The sequence below is a fragment of the Ciconia boyciana genome, chromosome 6 (genome assembly GCF_034638445.1).
Source record: "Ciconia boyciana chromosome 6, ASM3463844v1, whole genome shotgun sequence".
NCBI lineage: Eukaryota > Metazoa > Chordata > Aves > Ciconiiformes > Ciconiidae > Ciconia > Ciconia boyciana.
The window spans coordinates 66,499,180-66,518,146 of NC_132939.1; the positions used below are offsets into that span (position 1 = coordinate 66,499,180).

An 18,967-nucleotide genomic window follows, 5' to 3' on the forward strand; every position below is an offset into this window, starting at 1 on the left:
TGTTTCATAGCTAGCCTAAAAGGGGACGAAGAAGCTGTGAAATGAGCTATGCCTTGAATTCCTGAGTTATAGGTGGTTGATTTATCACTGATTTGTAACTGCCCTTAGTATTACCTAGCAGCGTGGCAGGAGACACAATCAAGATCAAAAGAGTATTTAATATCTTAAGTGCATTTATTATACCTGCATTCATACACCAGAAAACGTTGATCTTCAAAGTACCGTACGAACACTAACCAGCTAATGACTCCCCATGCAAAGCCACAGCAACGGCTATTTTTAATACACCTATTATTTGTTTGTGCTCATAAAAGGCTGTTTTGTGCCATCAGCTTATTTAGCCAAGCACGGAAGGGAGAAGAATGAATGTGAACAGAGGAGGAAGCAAGGGATATGAAATGGCTTGACCAGGTTCTCCATGCACCAGTTAATGGAAATGGCTGGACAGAGTAGGTGAAGATAAGGTATGAAAGAGCCACAAAACAATGAAAGGGCTGGGAAAAAGTGAGTAGATTACTAGATAGAAGTACATCTTGGAGAAAAAAAGGCTAGTTACTAATGATTTCAGTCTAGCAGAGAAGCATAACAAGGACCAGTACCAGGATTAAGTCAAGTAATTCAAAGCCTGATTGTTACTAATGAGTTACAAAGCCAAACGGTGAATTTCTCACCTCTTTTTTCAAATGCAGGCAAAGATTTAGAGGACATCCTATGGATAAATCTTAGAGCAGCTGTACAACCTGCCTGGGTGGCAGAGGGCAGATATCCCTTCTCCTCCTCTGAACTTCCCTGGAGTGGGGGACAGGACAGCTGCCACCGCTGAGGCGGCGTGCCCCCGAGTGACACGCAAAGAGAGCCACAGGCTCCTCTGGCGGGACACGGACAGCATGCACTGCTGAAACCTTCCCCCCTCAGTCCTCTGAGGCCAAATTTGGCCTCGATCCTTTCTCTGACATCTGCGGGCAGCCCCTCGGAGGACAGATCTGAAGATCTGGACCTGCAGGTCTGTGGTTTGCAGGTACCATTTCAGGACATGTCCCTCAACAATGTCAAGCCCTGAGGTACCAGCGCGCGGGGAAGCGCTGACCATCCCGCAAGCCAGAGTCGCCCCTCCCTCAATTGCACAGACAACCGTGTCCCTTGGGCAGTCACCAGCCTGGGGAGGATTTGGGGGGCTTGGCAGGAACAGGGTGACACCAGGGTTTCTTTACACAGACCAAAGTCACCTGAGCCGGGGCCCGCCGCGTTGAGGAGAGACCCCTCATCCCGCCGGGGGCACCGAGGCGGCCCTCACACCCCCTTCCTGCCTCAGCTGCGGCCCAGAGGAGCCAGCCCCCCCCACCTCCGCCTTCAAATAACGATAGAAGTACCCCTCCTCCCCCCCGCACCGCCGCTTCCCGCCCGGTGCTGGGCGGGAAAGGGCGGGCGGGGGGGGAGAGGCCGGGCTGGGCGCGGGCCGCCGCGCTGCGGAGCCCGTCCTGCACCAGGCGGCGGAGTCAGAGCGAGCGCCCCGGCGGCACCGCAAGCTGCGGCGGCCGTGCCCGCACCGCCTTCCTCCTCCTCCTCCTCCTCCTCTTCTCCTGCCAGCCCGGCTCGGCTCGGCTCGGCTCCGCTCGGCTCGGCGTCCCGCCCGGCCGCCCCGCGCGCGGCTCCCGCCCTCCTATGGATGGGAAGGCAGCACCCAACGGCGTGGCCACCATCGAGGACAGGATCTTGCGGATCACGGGCTACTATGGATATTACCCGGGCTACTCCAGCCAGAAAAGTAAGGCGCCCTCCCGCCTCTCCCGGCCCTTGGCAAAGGGGTGTGTGTGTGTGTGGGGGGGGGGGGAGGTGGCGACAGAGCCCTGAGGGTGCCCGTGGCCCCCCAAAATGCCCTCCCCACCCCTCGAGGGGTGCGTGTGGGGGGCCAAGGGCGGCTCCCTGCCCGGCTCTCCCTGAGGAGACGCGGCGGGCCAGGCGAGCCGTTGGCTCTGCGGCCGGGGGGGCCCGCGGCGGCCGGGTCGCCGGTGGAGGAGCGTGGCTGGAGAGGGGGGGGGACGGCGTTTCGCCGCGCAACTTCGGCGCCTGGGGCTCCATCCTGCAGCCGGCGCTCAGGAGGGTTGCGGGGATCTTTCGTTGTCATTTTTAGGTTTATTTTTTATTTCCACCACCTGCCCCCCCGCCCACCTCCGCAGGGTGGTTTTGCTCACCGGGTGCTCCGCGCCGCACCGGGAAAGTTTCGGTCGCGGTGGGTCCCCCCGGGCGGCCGCTTCAGCGTGAAGCTCCTGGATTATTCATCTTCCTCACAAAACTAATTAGATTATTCCAGAAAAGTGGGGAGTTACTGAGGGGTTTTCCTTCGTGCCATTTTAATACGAGACACTCGTGGTTTAGGGGTTTGGTGTTGGGTGGGTTTTTTGGGGGCTTGGTTTTTTTTTTTTTTGCGTTAAAAGAAGCAGCTGAAATTAAAGCAGTTGGTCCTTGCAGAAATACACTATTTTTGCTTTTGAAGTTTTTAATTAGGAGCAGCGGGTTTCTAGCAGCTGGAAGAACCTTAGTGGGTTTCTCTGAAACTGTGGCTGTCCCAGTGCTCTGTAGAGCTATTTAATGGGGAAAGTTAGGCTAATGAAAGAAATGATTCATTTTTACCACTGAGGAAATGGATGCATTAGGGTTTTATTGTCTAATAGTTGCTTTGCAGTTTGCAAAAGCTACGACGTGCCACAGCTTAAAAAACAAAAGGGGAATGGAGGCAAAGTGTGTGTGTGTGGGGGAAAGGAAAGGCAAAAAACCCCCACTTTAGTGAGGTGAGCACTAAAGAGCAGACTTTCTTCTGTGTATTTAAACTCCCCTTGGAATCAGAGGAGGTGAACTGCTTTCCATAACAGGCAGTGCAGTACTCTCCAGCTCTAATAAAACGATAAACCAAAACACAATTAATAAACTGCTAATATCAGACAAACACGTCTGTGGGCTTTTTATGATGGAGGAAAGCCATGCATTGAAACTACTTAAAAAAATGAAAAATTCCTTTGTGTAATAGTCAGCTGAAAAAGCAAACAGTCAAGCCTGGTGGTTTTATTCAGCTGTTATTTGCAGCATGCTAACAGCATGGCAGGTGCTATGATCATTTGGTTTGTCTGTAGCCAGAGGTGGTGGGAAGAAGCTCAGGAGCAATCTGGAGGAATGGCTGCATGACAGTTCAGGGACTATTGAAGTCTGAGCTAGGTGGGACCTGTGTCCCAAATTCTGCAGTGGCTCTAGAGGATCTCTACAGATTTACCAGAGAAGGATGAGGATACTGCCTTAATACTTTGTCGCAAGTTTGCTTCAGTGGCAGAACGCAATTTTTCAGTCTGCAGCAACGCTCCCACTCTCTATCAAAATGCAGACCTGAATTCAGTGTTGGCAATGCAAGTGGCTCTGCATGGGTGCATCAGGGAGGCCAGGAGAGGACTGCCCAGACAAAGAAAAGCTTTCTTAGTGCAGGACCAGGTTCTGCAGATGCTACAGATTGCATCTGCTTAAAATTAGATAAGGCATGCTGGGGGAGGCCAAGGCTTTCAAAAGTGCTGACTCTTGGGATTTTATTGCAAATCTCCTAGCCTTTTGCACCCTTGCTGTAGACTGGGTGCTGAGGCAAAAAAAAAAAAAAAGGTGATTAGTATTTCAGGTTTTGCTACTTGAAGAAAACAAGCAAAATTTGTGGTCATCGTGCTTAAAGAGGAAAACTGGAAGTGCATAAGCCAGAGGTATCCCAACACTCAAATGCCCTCAGGTAAATAAATGAAAAGTGTGCACTCCTTCTAAACTACGAATGCTTTTTAAAGCAGTCTCATAAGTTTTGGAACCATCATCATAATTTTTGGAGTGCTTGCAGTTGGCAAATGACTACCTTATCCTTGTGGCTATGTGTTTTGGGTTTATAAAGTGCTTTAATGTGTTAGGATTTTCATGAAGGTGTTGTGCCCCTACCTGGGGAAAAAAACAGGCATCCTTCAGGCACCTTGAACATACAGCCTCCTGACACTGAGGCAGCGAGAGTCACTCTTGGAGGCCCTGGCTTGGTGATCTTACTCCATTCCTGTGTCTAGGCTGAAGTATTGTCTTCAAGTGGTGTTGCTTCAAAGTGCTTTTGACAGTTCTTCTGCTAGCTAATTGTTCAGCTACAGCACTGCCAAAATGTAAACACTGAAGGTGGGAAGTTTGTACAACTAATTATTAATTTACTTGACATCTCAGTTTATTTTGGTGAGGGCATGATTTTGTCACCGCTATCCAAACACAGTTTTAGTGCAACTAAACAATGCCGGTGCCTTTTGCTGGAGAGCAGTGTGCTGGTGGTGTGCAGTGTGCTCAAAATTTCAGGTAGGTTGTGTCCCTACCCTCCCCAGTGGCAGAGGAGCCGTTGTGCCTGAACCTGTAGCATATGCAATCATCTGCTTACACTGTCACCTTGGTCCTGCCTGGGTCTGAAGGGTGCCTGAGGAAGGGGGCAGCTGAGGATGAGCTGTTGTCCCAGGATGGATTTGTGCTGTCTGCTTCTTGGGTATCCCTCGGGTCTGATAAGGGAGCTGGCCAGGCAGCAGATGGGGATGTTATTTGGATGATGACAGCCTGCTGATGATCACCATCTTCCTTGAGGCTCCTCTTTGTCCCCAGCCTGCTGTGCCCAGCTAGGGACAGGCAAGTTTCTCTTGATGAGGAAAAGTGGAGGCAGGGGGTGGGTGGCTGCTGTTCTGCTCACTCTTGGGGGGTCCTGGAAAATGACAAAAAAAGCCCAAGGGTCTGCGAATTGCACACATGATTTACATCCCTCCCTTAGTGGATTGGCATGTGTTCCATGGTTTAACAGGAGATCATGCCTAGGTTTCTGTGTGTGAAAGCTAAAGACTGGTCACAAATTGTCTTGAAATCTCATGTCAGACATCTGTAGTGTACAAGAGCTGTTATTACAGAGAACTGCAGTATCTTCTAGAGACTTTTGCTTCATCTTCTATATTTGTGTGTGCTAACCTACTTCAGACTTGGGAGTGTGCATATGATGATTCTTTTGTTAATTTTAAGTCAGTCACTTTTATAATTTTATTTATCCGTAAAAAAAAAGCTGTTACAGAAGGAAAATACCTTCTTTATTTCTCTGTAAGTCATCTGATTAAGCAGAAGCATGTATTTTGGTCTAGTATTTGCATCCATGTATATTGCACAAAACCCCCTATCCTACATAAGTCCTAGGAATTGGAGGAAGATATGATGGGTTTCTCCCCCCCAGCCTGTTCCTGAGAGGGAAAGGGCTCTTCCCGATCCCAGTCACCCTGTACCTTTGGATGCATGGCTTCATCCCTCAATTCCTGCATTTAAAATGTACAGAGTATGTATGAGGTCTCTGGCTTCTGAGAGAAGGAAAAGGGGCTGTGTCTCTCATCCAGTAAATTTCTTCAAAGTTACTCCATAATTTCCTAGGGCATGGTGCTGGTGTAGAACAGAGGCTCCAGCCTTTGACCTGGGGCTGCAGATGGTTCTCCCATGTTCATGACCCCTTGGCTTCATGTTTCAACGTGTGCGTTGTCATTTGGTCTGATCCAGCTTTTCCATCTTACAAACAGTGGGAAACACTATTCACTCTCCTGATCTTTGCCATAACTTTGCCTGATCTTTGCATAACTCATTCTTCTCTTACTTTTTGCTGGTGATACAATCATGTTTAGTGTCTCCAGTCTTAAGAGTATGTATGGCTTTTATTTTTTGGTTTTTTTTTTCTTTCTTTTTTGACTCTTTCCAACTGCCACCCCATCTGCCTTTCATCTCAGTACTGAAAGCTTTTTTACTTTCACACTACAAAGTTCCTTTCCTTCAAGTCTGTCCTAACACCTTTTCTGTGCCTTCCACGGAATTAAAACTGCTCCAGCCAAAGCTTCTCATCTCTAATCTTCATCAGCTTCACCAAGTCCACCTCCAAGTCAAGCAGTTTCTGCCTGTAGAATGTCTTTTTGCTGGAGCTCTTTTCACCATCCACAAAGTTTTAGGTCTTGTCCTGGCTCTCAGCATCACAGATCTGCAATTCTGTAACGCTGTTTTCTCAGGCCCAGACAAGAACAGCATAACTGTACTGAAAATGCAGTGGCTGCACTTGTTCTCCTAGCTCTTTACGTGGGCCATCATCTTCTCTTTTTCATCATGCTTGGAGAGTTTCTCTCAATAAGTAAAGCTTATTTCTACCCTTCTGGCATCTCTCATTCAGATCTGGAGGGCTTGATTCCCACTGCAGCAGGCCGTGAATGCCAACCTTCAGCAGGCACTTGCTAGACTTTTAAACATTTGTACATTGTCCCACGCTGCTTCGAGCTCCCCTTCTCCTCTCCTCCAGACCTGCCTTGAAACCCTGGCATCATGTAGGCTACTAGAAGCAGAGGGTGGTATCTGGTGTCAATGCAGCAGTGGGGCTTTCGGCTGTGTTCCTGGGCACGCAGTGTGATACTGGGTGACTGCTCCTCTGGTGCACCTGCATGATCAGACGTGTCTGCCAGGGAGCTGGAAAGCTCTTACAGCAGTGTCTGTCCTTAGCGGTGCTTGGCACCTGGGGAGAAATGCTGAACTTGTCCTTAACCTTGGCATAGTTGCTGAAGAGGATAAGCTTTGTGTTTTCTTACTTCCCTAGAACAGCTCAAGCAAGGTTTTGTCGTTTAAATTGGCAAGTTAAGCCTCAAGTCAGCAACGAACTTAAACATCTGCTTAAGTCTGAACTTTCACTAAGCCACCGGGCTTTGACAATGTGTTTAAAGTTAAGTCCATGCTTAATTGCTTTGCTTAATAAGACTGGGATTACAGGCACGCTGAGCCAGCATCAGTGGCTTGGCACTTTAGCTCTCCGAGCAGAGTAAAAGGCTGCGGAGGGGAAATCTAACTCATTTTAACATGGGAGGGAATTTTCTTCTGGTTATTACAGCAGCTGTGCCAGCAGCTCTGCTGCAGTACGAATCACATGGCAAACCGAGATCATCTCCGTGCTTACTGAACACCGTGCTCTCCTGGTGGCTTGTCACTTCCAGCAAGAGGAACAAAGTCTCAGTCTGTTTACTGGAGGCACCCAGCTGCTTCTCCAGCAGTTTGCAGAGCCCTCGTTTTCTCTGTGCAGAGCATGCACAATGGGAGAGACTGGGAAAGGGGCGGTCGAGGAAAGCTGCTTTGAAATTTTTGGTGGATGAGGCAGATTTCATTGAGCTGTGTTTGAGGAGGTCTGGGAGGGAGGCAGTGGTGTCTGAATTGGCCTCTGCATGACCTGAAGAAGTCTCGGAGCTGCTTTAGCAGTTGTGGCAGCAGCTCCTGTACCACCTGATAGTGTTTGGGTTGCAGGGACTCTGGATGTCGGCCTGGGCTGGAACAAGCTTTATTTCAAAGCCCTTCCTTTCCCTGCTGCACAGGAATTTTCCATAGGAGAGTTATTCCCGGCCCTTCTTTTAGGAAGGGTGTGCTGCAGGGGGGGCTGGATTGCAAACTGTAGATTTAACAATCTTTTTCCCCACCAGCTCTGGGGGCACAAGTGGATGTCATGGCATGGGATGCAGTCCTGTTGTAGTTGCTTCTTCCTCACTGGCTTGTCTCTCTGTTCAGGCAAAAAAAAAAAAAAAAAAAAGTATGGCTGTGTATCAGCACTGGTAGCAGTAACTTATGAAGTAATTTCTTTCAGCAAAACAGATTTTATAAATACTCCTTTGCCCACTAATTTTGGCAAGACCAGGTATGTATTCTTTAATGGAGTAGGGCCAGGCTTTGTGTGGATTTCTGTTTGTGCTGGAAGGGACAGTATGGCAGCCTTGCACTTGTGGCTGGAGTGTGGGACCTCCCCTTCACTTGGGGACTCAAAGCATTTTGGAGGATGAGGGGTCTTATTAGCTGGCAGGAGAGGGAACTGGTTCAGTCCTTGGCCTTGTCAGGGACTGATTCGGTCCCTTTGGGTCAAATCCCTGGGGAGCTGAGCCATGAAACTGCGGTACCTGAGTATGCCATGGCATGCGGGTGTGGTTCTGAACAACTGAGAGCAGCAGGGATGATTTTAAGTCAGGGAGGACACCGTGGGGACCAGGGCGATGGGGAGCATACTCTTGCAAGGAGGGACTGACAGAGCTTGGCTTGTGTAGGCTAGCCAAGATGGGAAGGTGGCTGCTGCTCCAAATAAATTTTGGGAGAATGAACAGGGAAATGTAGGAAAGAAGAGTTATTTAAACTGAAACGGCATGTTGGCACACAGACAAATGGGCATGAACAGGCCATGAATAAATTAAGGCTGGAAATTAGCAGAAGGCTGAAATTAATGGCCAAAAAGTCTCTCCCAGTCTTATGTATCTAAATAAGAATTATTTCCCAAGCTTTAAAGATGCCTCATAAAGAAGTTTGCCAAGATTTTAAGAAAAACTGCTCCTATTTGGCAGGGGAAGTTGAGACAGTCAGGTGGGGGGGAGGGATGTTAATTTCCCAGAGATTGCGCAGAACAAGCCATAATGTTTGATGGAGCGATCTCTTCCTCCACTGGTGACTGCACAGCAGGTCTTGTGCTGAACCTGGTCTGGTGCTAAGGTTGGTAGAGGTGCTTTCAGTAACTTGGTAGCTTTCTACATGCGCTTTCTGCCTGCTTTTCAGTTTCTCTGCCTTCTCGTGCTCATTTGCTCCAGCCCTTCTCACGGAAAGGCTTCCTCGCTGCCTGGCCCTCCAGGCGATGGCTGGGCTATGCCTCGTGGCATAGCTCTCCGGCAGCCTGCTGCTTCGCCTCACTCGCACCGATTCACCTGAGGTGGCTTTAAGCTCACTCAGCTTGCTGTTATCATGGCAGCATGGAGCTGCATGCTGCCTTCTTTTCTTCTTTTGGGAAAAAGAGTTGCTGCTGCATGTAGCTCATTAAGAAATGACCTGGGTATGCTATGAGCTCCTGGCATTCTTTCAGAGTGTGCAGAAAACATATCCCTTATTTTTACCATCCTTCCAGCACTCCTTCCCTTACTTTGTGTTCCACATCCACTCAGGCAGGCAGATGCATCTCTGGTCTAGGTTAAATATGGTACAATAATATTCCAAAGTGCCAGATGGTTCTGAGCAAACTTTCGAATGCTAGCACTCCTTTTTTTATTAGCAGTTTTAGAAGTTTGCAATTATTTCTTTTGCACATTTGGAAACTGATGGGCTTTTGCTCAGCTACCTGCATGGGAATTCACCCATGAAAGTGAATTTGTGGCTTGCTGTTTGTTGAACAACTAGTGGTAGGAATTTTTTCACACAAACCTGCTGCTGGACTATCATGATAATGAATAATGAAAATGCCTGCAAAAAAAGTCACTGTCTCTTTGTGCCAAATGTGCAAATAGGGTGGGGGAAAAAAGTGAAGTGCTTAACTGACTGGTTAAATTATTCACCAAAAGTAAGTGGACCAGCTCTACAGAGACTGAAAATATTTTTTTTTTTTTTTTTTTTTGCTGTAAGGTGAAGTGGGACTCCCTGGTGGCCCACAGTTTGGGCTGGCCCTCTGCAGAATGGCAGATTTCACTGCCTGAAGATGGAATCTGTAACGTTATGCCTAGCTAATACCCAGGGTATGGCTTACACCCTGATGGCAGAGCTGTAAGTCAGAGCATCCCAGACACTTTGAGTGGCAACAGTGAATTTATTCAAAGGCATGCATTATGTGTTCAAATCACGGGCTCTCAGTGTATCTGCCACACAAGGAAGACCTTTCTGTTATTACTTTAAAAGCATGTTGATTCTTCCTAGACTTCGCTTGCAGACACTGTTGATAAAATGGACTTGCCCTTTCCTGCATTCAGCTGGCCTGGATCAGGGGTAGCAGAGCGAGGGGGTGAGAAAGGTGTCTGTGCTGTCCTTTTGTAGACACAAGGAAGGAGTAGCTGATTTGCTCCTGTGCTGGTTTCATTATGAGCTAAGGCAAGGGAGCAGGATTCAGGTCTAGGGTGGAAGATGATGCTTCATGCTGTTTCTGGCAATCTTAAAGCTGTTCCTCATCTCAAAGCTGTCCAGTCTATTTTGTCTGATGCAAGAAGAGCTCCCATGCCCCTGTTTTGATTCTCATTTAAGTTTCCAGTTACATTTTTGGGGAGAAGGAAGGGAGAGGCAAGCACCAGCATGGCAGTTCATGGGTCAATATGACTCCACCAAAACAGTTCCACTAAATCTACTACTAGACCAGTCAAAGACCTGGTAGTGATCTCTGTATCCAGAGTAAGAAAGAAATTGTAGCTTGAGGCCAACCTGGCAACTGTTCCAGTTTTATTCCTTCCTGTTTTGGGCATTTTGTGCTTGCGTTATGACTGGGAAGTGGCTGTTTATGGCACTGAAGCAGTATTGCCTGAGCAATTGCCTGCTGAAGCAATATACAGTACAGCTATCTCTCTTCCTGCAGAGGATTAGTCTTCTGGGGGACATTTTTGATGAGGGCTAACACACACCTTTATTATTAATGGGATAGTTGAAGATGCTGTGCACTTCGCTAAAAAATAGTTTCCTATTGGGGACTGATTTTTCATATGATTCATAGGAACACAACTGTGCAGGTCCATTCCAGCTAATCATATACCTGAACGTCTAAGGACAATACTGAAATCACGTGCTGCTGTGCCTGTGTAAGATAAGCGTGAAACGGGGCTGGAACACATGTTCTGTGTCGGAGTGCTCTGAGACAGAAAAGTGATGGCATTAGTTCGCACTATGTGATTTATATTCAGCATCTTGAAGTAAGATGGCATAGCTGTTACAGTGCAGTTGATAGTGCAGTTGTTATGACCCTTTTCTTTTATATGTCTAAATCCTGGGACTTTTTAATCCTTTCTTAGACAAAGCTTGCCATGTGGAGTTTGCAGCCTTGGAATTGTGTGGGTGCAGATTGGGGTTTTTCTCTGCAGTGCCAGAAATAACCTGTTGTGTGATACGTTACAGGGGCTAGAATTTGTAGCAGCTTGTGTGCAAGTGGGATGCTTCACAGTGCTCCACCAGAGGAAATTCTTCAATGCTGACAGCATGGATGGTAGGAAGGTGAACTCTTCGTGGTGTTTCCATACCACGGTTTGGACTTCTACCTGAGGAGGATTGGTTCTACATGTGAGAAAGCACTTACTCAATTCTCAGTACTCAGTGAGGCTGCTAACACAAAGAGCAGGTGGAAAATGATTGAACTTAGTATTTACTGGGAAGATGGAAAAGAAGAACACATCTGATGAAGTTTCCTAATTTTCTATCAATTCTTGCTTCTTTCCAGGATGGAATGGAATGGGATAAAAGTGAGGAATTAGATAAGAAGAAAACTTTAAACTTTTTGAGAACATTTCTTCTGAGAAAAAAATTCAGACTGGTGAATTGTCTGGGATATCACTAAAGAAGTGCCACTTTTCACGTGCATTGAAAAAAGAACCTTGGAGGAAGGAACAAAAGAGATTTTTCAGCTGAAAAACATAGTTGAGCTGTAGTTGGTGTGCCAAGCCATATGTGTCCTGTTGAGGTGATTCATCCAGTACAAGGCCTGCCTTCTGTCACTCTTCTTGAGGAACCCTTGGCAGTGGGCATGGATTTATCTGTGGTTGTGTGCCACAAAGCTTGATGTTTGCAGAGAGCATTGGACTGACTTCAGTGTGCAGTTAAGTGCACAACTGTCATCTGACCTAGTGTCTTCACGGAGGTGTGCATCCAGGAATATGCCTTCTGAAGGCCATCTGCTCTCAGATGCAGACCTCACTGGCGGTTCAGAGGGTCAACTTAAATGGCTGACGTTGTACTTCACCTGTAGATGCACTGCAGCAGGCGAAAGCACTGAAGAAACTGCTTAGCCGGGTTTTCCAATGCATCCTGTTTGTTTCCACACATTCAGTACTGGAAAGGAGGTTAATTAGATCAAATTAGGGCAACTCTATTTCTAGCTAGGGTCTGTGCAGTGTCTTTGTGCACATAGGCTTTGAAGTTAATCCAGAGCAACTGTTTTCAGCATCCTTGTGAAGACAGGCATCCTCGGCTATGGGCTTAGAGAAGTTAGGTAGAAGAAAAGATGTCTGTATGTGGGCAGACTCTAGAGAACTTGCTTAAACTTAGGTATTCACACTGTGCACAGATGCAGCAGTGGCTCTTCTGAGAGCCAAAGTTGCTAATGCAGATGCCTGGGAATACCACTCTGGTGTGCGTGGACATGTGATTTAGCCGCACTGCTCTCAAATTTTGTGTGCATAACTTTTAGAGGCACTTCTTCAAAAATGTGCCCCTCAATTATTATTGGTGTAAAACATTTATACAGTGTAGTGAAGATTCATAGCACTTTGTGGAGATAAGACATTCCTTATAGTTTACTTCTTTAAGTAAAAACAATGGGAGCTGTGGTATTTATGATATGTAGGGGAATGGAGGGTAGAAGAAATCCAGCACTATCACTGTGCACATTATTAACAGACGTTGGTTTTGGTCTTTTATTTTAGCTGGGCTCTCAGATTTGCTGTACAAATTCTAGTAAGGGACAGACTTCAGTTGTCTGGGTTCAGATTTACTTTAATTCCAAAGCTGCTCCCAGATGTGGGATGTTCAAAACTGAGGATGTTTTTTGTTTAGTGGTAGACAAAAGTTAAGCCCTTTTTTAGGATTTTCTCATGAACACAGCTTTGGAGAACATCAACGTTCTGATCATTTCCTCTGCTTTTTTTTTTTTTTCCTCCCTGCAGTGAAGCAGTCCTAATGATGTGTTACCTGGCAAAAGATCACCTTAGAGCAGGAGAATCCTCTGGTGGCTTAATGACTGTTGGCCTTCACATCCTCCCTGTGGGTGACGGATGGTGTGTGGTTGGGTAAAACAAGTCATCCCATTTTGTTCATGTTCCCCAAATTTTTCTGTTTCCCTACTTGGGACTGCGGACAGGTGCTGTAGTTTAGAGCAGCCTGAATTGCCAAATATCCTTTGTGCACACAAAGAGAAGGTTCATAGGTCTTCATATGAGGGTTATGGTCATTATCTCCTGTCACTTTCAGGTATTCAGAAGCAGGTCTCTCTGGAAGCCAGCTGGAATAACACAGTGCAGTTTGAACTGAGTATGTAGATACCAGGTCTTCTGCTGCATTTACGCTTTCCCTGTGTATTTCAGTGGCTTAAGCCATTCTCCTTGGTCCTGACTTTCCCTTTTCATGCTGTCAGCCTCCCTTCTCTCCCTGTGTCTGTGGCATCGGACTGGTCTGGTTGAAGGGAAGATCTGAAAGGAAATTTTTATGCCTTTGATGCACAGAGCCTTTTTTTATAGGCTATGAACAAAAATTGTGTCTGTATTACCAAACTGAAGAATACATGATTGCTGTTCCCAGCCTCCCTCTGAGAGCAGGCTTTGACATCATTCATATTCTATAATTTATGGTATTTTTGTAGCAGTCTGTTAAGGTCTGGAAGAGAGTAAAAGGGATGATTTAGAATCATAGAATCATTTAGGTTGGAAAAGACCTTTAAGATCATCAAGTCCAACTGTTAACCTAGCACTGCCAAGCCCACCACTAAACCATGTCCCTAACCACCACATCTGCACGTCTTTTAAATACCTCCAGAGATGGTGACTCCACTTCCCTGGGCAGCCTGTTCCAATGCTTGACAACCCTTTTCAGTGAAGAAATTTTTCCTAATATGCAATCTAAACCTCCCCTGGCACAACTTGAGGCCATTTCCTCTTGTCTTATCGCTTGTTACTTGGGAGAAGAGACCGACCCCCACCTCTCTACAACCTCCTTTCAGGGAGTTGTAGAGAGCGATAAGGTCTCCCCTCAGCCTCCTTTTCTCCAGGCTAAACAACCTCAGCTCCCTCAGCTGCTCCTCCCAGGACCTGTGCTCTAGACCCTTCACCAGCTTCACTGCTCTTATTTGGATGTGCTCCAGCACCTTAATGTCCCTCTTGTAGTGGGGGGCCCAAAACTAAACACATCCGAGGTGTGGCCTCACCAGTGCCGAGTACAGGGGGACAATCACTTCCCTAGTGCTGCTGGCCACACTGTTTCTGATACAAGCCAGGATGCTATTGGCCTTCTTGGCCACCTGGGCACACTGCTGGCTCCTATTCAGCCAGCTGTTGACCAACACTCCCAGGTCCCTTTTGGCCAGGCAGCTCTCCGGCCACATTTCCCCAAGCCTGTAGCATTGCATGGGGTTGTTGTGACCCAAGTGCGGGACCCGGCACTTGGCCTTGTTGAACCTCGTACAACTGGACTCAGCCCATTGATCCAGCCTGTCCAGATCCCTCTGTAGAGCCTTCCTACCCACCAGCAGATCAACACTCATGCCCAGCTTGGTGTCATCTGCAGACTTACTGAGGGTGCACTCGATCCCCTCATCCAGATCATTGATAAAGGTATTAAACAGAACTGCCCCAACACAGAGCCCTGGGGAGCACCGCTTGTGACCAGCTGCCAACTGGGTTTAACTCCACTCACCACCACTCTTTGGGCCCGGCTATCCGGCCAGTTTTTTACCCAGCAAAGAGTGCACCCGTCGAAGCCATGAGCAGCCAGTTTCTCCAGGAGAATGTTGTGGGAAAACAGTGTCAAAGGCTTTACTAAAGTCTAGGCAGACAACATGCACAGCCTTTCCCTCATCGACTAAGCGGGTCACCTTGTCATGGAAGGAGATCAGGTTAGTCAAGCAGGACCTGCCTTTCATAAACCCATGCTGACTGGGCCTGATCTCCTTGTTGTCCTGTATGTACCATGTGATGGCACTCAAGAGGATCTGCTCCATAATCTTCCCCAGCACCGAGGTCAGACTGACAGGCCTGTAGTTCCCCAGATCCTCCTTCCAGCCCTTCTTGTAGATGGGTGTCACATTTGCTAAGCTCCAGTCAAGTGGGACCTCCCTGGTTAGCTAGGACTGCTGCTAAGTGATTGAAAGTGCCTCGATGAGCACTTCTGCCAGCTCCCTCAGTACCCTTGGGTAGATCCCATCCGGCCCTGTAGACTTGCGTGTGTCTAAATGGTGCAGAAAGGAAAGAATAGCCCTGTGCCTTGTGGTAGGTCTGTGAGTCAGCAGGTTCCTGCTCTTTGGAGTTGCTACTGGGTCTCTCTTTTATAATGGAATAATTTTTTAAAGATGGTGTTGTTTTGCCTAATGTAAGCACTTGCTCCTTGTCAAACACATCCTCGTATGCCCTGTTAGGACTTTGCACCTTATTACTGGGTGTTTTAAAAGCAGATTACAGAATGTCTTGTAACTCATCATCTGTTGATTTTTTTAACCTGGTTTCTTAAGGAAACAAGGCTTATGTGAACATCACATCTCTGTCCCTACTCCCTCCCTCTGTAACTTTTGAATCTATTGGCCAAATCCAAGCAAACTTACCAGGAGTCAGAGAGCATAAAAGACATGGAACCCTGATGGACCTTATAAAAATGGGTGGCCAGCTAGAAGAAGGAGGGCCTCTTGGTTCTCCCACAGTGGGAAAGCTGTAGAATTAGCTCACTCCTGAAGATGAGATGCACTGCATGAAATTTCCGTAGTCTTATTGAAGATGCATCTAGGTAGCATCCAGCTTTGGACCGCGGTCAACAGGAGATGTGCAAAGAAGAGTATAATGCAGGTTCCTGGTGCGCTTCCATCCTTCATTGATCTGTGCCTTGGGAAGTTCTTGGTGTACATGTATTTTAGTAGCTTTTGATGGATATTTCTTCCATGAATTTGTCTAATTGCTGTTTAGACACCAGAGAGTCTGGCCAGAAGAAACAATTCTGTAGGAAAGTGGCTTTGTCCATGTTGCTGTTGTAGAATTGCTTGTCTCTGCTGCTGGCTGGTTCTTTGATACAGTTCTTCAGCTGACGAATGAGGGTAACTCCCATGAAGTCTTGGAGTCAGGTCTCCCCTGCCCCCCAATGTATGTAGAGACGGAGGAGGAGAAAGAAAACAAAGCATTGGCCTGTTCGGTGTGAATAAGCATCCTGTGATGCTAACACATCTTTTATTTCATAATTCCTTCCAGCACACAGATGAGGTACTAGCCTGGGAGGAGAGATGTTGGCTTCTTACTGTTTGGCTACTTCTCCAGGATGTACTGGGATGCCAGGAGTCTCACAGGGTACATCTGCCTTTGTTTGGGACTTTGAGATGATGCAGTAAAAAACATAAAATGTTTCTACAGGATGGTTTCAGGTTTTGGTCTGAAATTCAGTGAATAAAAGATTAATTTCCAGAACCACAGCTATTGGTAAAGGTCTGTAGAGCATCGCAGATGATGATTGTGAACCCTTTGTAGTTTTAAAAAATGGAGAGAATGTAGTTGTTTTATTAAGGCTACAGAAAATGTTATAAAATATTCATGCTGATCATCTCCTCTTATTTGAAAGAATAAATCCAAGGTTAATTTTGTACTTGCAGAAAACTGGTGCCTGACTATTGGCCCTCTATTTCTTTGCTGGTGTAATGTAGCGATAATACTTAATATTTTATCTACTTTGCAAGGAAGTTTTATTAGGCTCACAAATATGTCATGGCGCCCAGAGAAGGAAAAGTAAGCTTCCCCCTCTTTCTCCTGCAGGTTAGTGAGACAGAGGCTTCTGCAGTCATTTCAGACATCTTGGCTCCTTAAGAGCCCAGGGAAAGAAAACATCACTGCTGAGTCCACAAGAGGACTCACATAAAACATAAAAGTTTGTCTGTTTTAAATTTAATACTCAGTGTAACACTCAGCTTTAAAAAAGGCAATAAAGAAATGCCACCAGTTCTGTTTGTTTATTTTAAAGGCTACGTTCCTAGAAATTGTTTTTGTCACCCATACCATCCATTGCGTTGCCAGTTATGACATTTCTGACCTGTGTTGAAAATTAGAATTTGACATTGTAGTGACCGCACTCAACAAGAAAAAATGCCCTAGGGTTTTATAAATATGATTTAAAGCAACCTTCCTATGGTTGCATTTTATTATTCTGCTGTATGAGTTTTTGTTATTTATTTTTTTCCCAAAGAAATGAACACTAGTTTTTAATATCGCCATGTAGTGACAACACAAAGCCTTTTTAGTCACTGCTGCTGCGCAAAGTATTGTAAAGTCTGACATTCCTTTGAAGAACTGTTCTTAGCCACTGCTGCTATTTTTATTTTTGAGTTGTTCTCTGCTAGAATATTTTTTTTATTTTGTCCTTGTATGCCCTGAATTTTCGAAACACTTTCAGATCAGCTTACAACAAATCAATTGAGCTCTTTCCTCCTTCTGTTTTTTCCCCACTCTTATTAACTTTTACTGGACTGTGCCTTCGAAAATCTAGTTGAAGGATAGGTTTTTTTCCTTGAACTCAAAACACAGTCTTTAGACAAATATCTGCCAGAAGCACTGACCTACAAAATCTATTAGGCTCTCCCCACTGGTGTGAAACGCCATTTATGTTATGCTGCCAGATTGGAGGACTCTGCTCTGCTTTGGAGGTAAAATACGAAGTTCAGTCTTGCTTTCATAAGCATAAGTGCAAAGAAGTGGCTGATAATGAGATAACGTTTGCAAACCAGCGGAAGGTGGTTTATGAAGTTCTCTCCTGTTTTTACCTCATGGGTTTGCAGAGATTCCTCGACAGCAGAGGCCATTTGAGCAGGTTTAACATACAAGTGCTGGCAGCTGGGTACTCTGGGCTGGCTCTTGACCTCTGGGAGCATGATAGAGAAAACCAGGCTGAGAGCCCTAATAAGAGAGCTCTGAGAAGAGAGATGCTGGAAGTTATCAGTGAAACTAATTTAGTTATCCCATTTCTGTGCTGTTTAAACATAAACTGTATAACAAGGGCAGCGGGGGGCTACATGCATGGAGTTGGGTCGAGTAACTCGCAGTGCTGTTTCACTGCGCTGCTCGCAGTCCTTGCAGTGCTGGGAGAGGGCTGGGTTGGAGCTACCTAGGGATCCTCTGCTGATGGGAACTGGGAAGTGACTGTTGCAGCTGGACAGTAAATTAGAGCTGACTTTCTGCTTTGGCAGAGGCTGCAGAGAAGCCTACATAGCTTGAGAAAAAGAATAGTCCCAAGGTATTTTTTAATCAGTTCTGCTTCCTTCGTTTTCCTCTGCTAAGATGAGACACTGGAGCAGAGTTTGTGGTGGAATCCTAGGGGTCCTGTGATTGATGGAGGGGTACAGCACTGGCAATTAATGAGTTTGCTTTGTTGGCAGAGCCAAAGGCTCTAGAGCGACTGGCTTTAGCTTCTTGCTGGGTACATTTAGTCTTTGGGTACAGCTGAATTTGCTCTGCTCGTGCTGTGACCCATGTGGATGTCAGGCAACTCCCAGTTAGAAGCCATGGTGCCATGGCAGCTCTGCGCTGTGCTAGCCCTGATAAGCCCTGTTGTGTGTGGTGGGCTCTGAATGGGGCCACAACTTGCTGATGCCTACCTGTAAAAGACTGTGGGGACGTACTCATAATTTCAGTACTGCTCTGAGAGAGTAGGATACAGAAGGAAGAGGTTAAGGAGCAGGTGTGTCAGCATTTACCAGTTTCTTCATTGAATTTTGTAAATGCATCCTTGTTACTAGCTGGAAGGAAAAAGTTGTAGGTTAACTGTGATCATATGTAACTTGTCAATTGTGGTGTGGCAGAGAGGGGTGTCGAGAACAGGAGAAGTCTGGGAAGAGAAGTCGAGAACATTTGCAGGGCATGTCCGAGAGAGAAATGTTTCTTTCCTCCATTTCTGAACAGAGTAATAATTTAATGTAAGGACAGTCAGGACGATTAGTCTTATTATAATGATGAAATATGTAACAGGTGATTGGAAGCACATCACTAGATGACTATAGATTTTAGAAATTATTTGGTGATCTTTTGATTTTGATTGTTACGGACTTAACTAGCAACTTAATCACACTCTATATATTCTTTATAAATGTGCCCTTAATGTGAAGTGTGGCAGAGTCTCAGAAGCTTAGCTCTTTGCCCTCTGAAAGATCTTCCAGTGGTGGAGATGCAAAGGCATCTGTGTCTGGTCCATCAGAGCATACAGGTGCAAGAAGCAGGGGGAA

General features: G+C 46.4%; 1 protein-coding gene across 3 annotated transcripts in view; it reads left to right on the forward strand.

The window, feature by feature from the left end:
• The first annotated feature begins 1,576 nt into the window (after positions 1 to 1,576).
• The window catches only part of SLC35F4 (solute carrier family 35 member F4), a 131,430-nt gene continuing 114,039 nt past the window's right edge, over positions 1,577 to 18,967 (forward strand). For all 3 annotated transcript variants that reach the window (XM_072864679.1, XM_072864680.1, XM_072864681.1), the window contains exon 1: positions 1,577 to 1,765. In XM_072864679.1, coding sequence (XP_072720780.1) covers positions 1,663 to 1,765 — 103 coding nt within the window. In that variant the 5' untranslated portion in view covers positions 1,577 to 1,662. The remainder of the gene's footprint in view (positions 1,766 to 18,967) is intronic.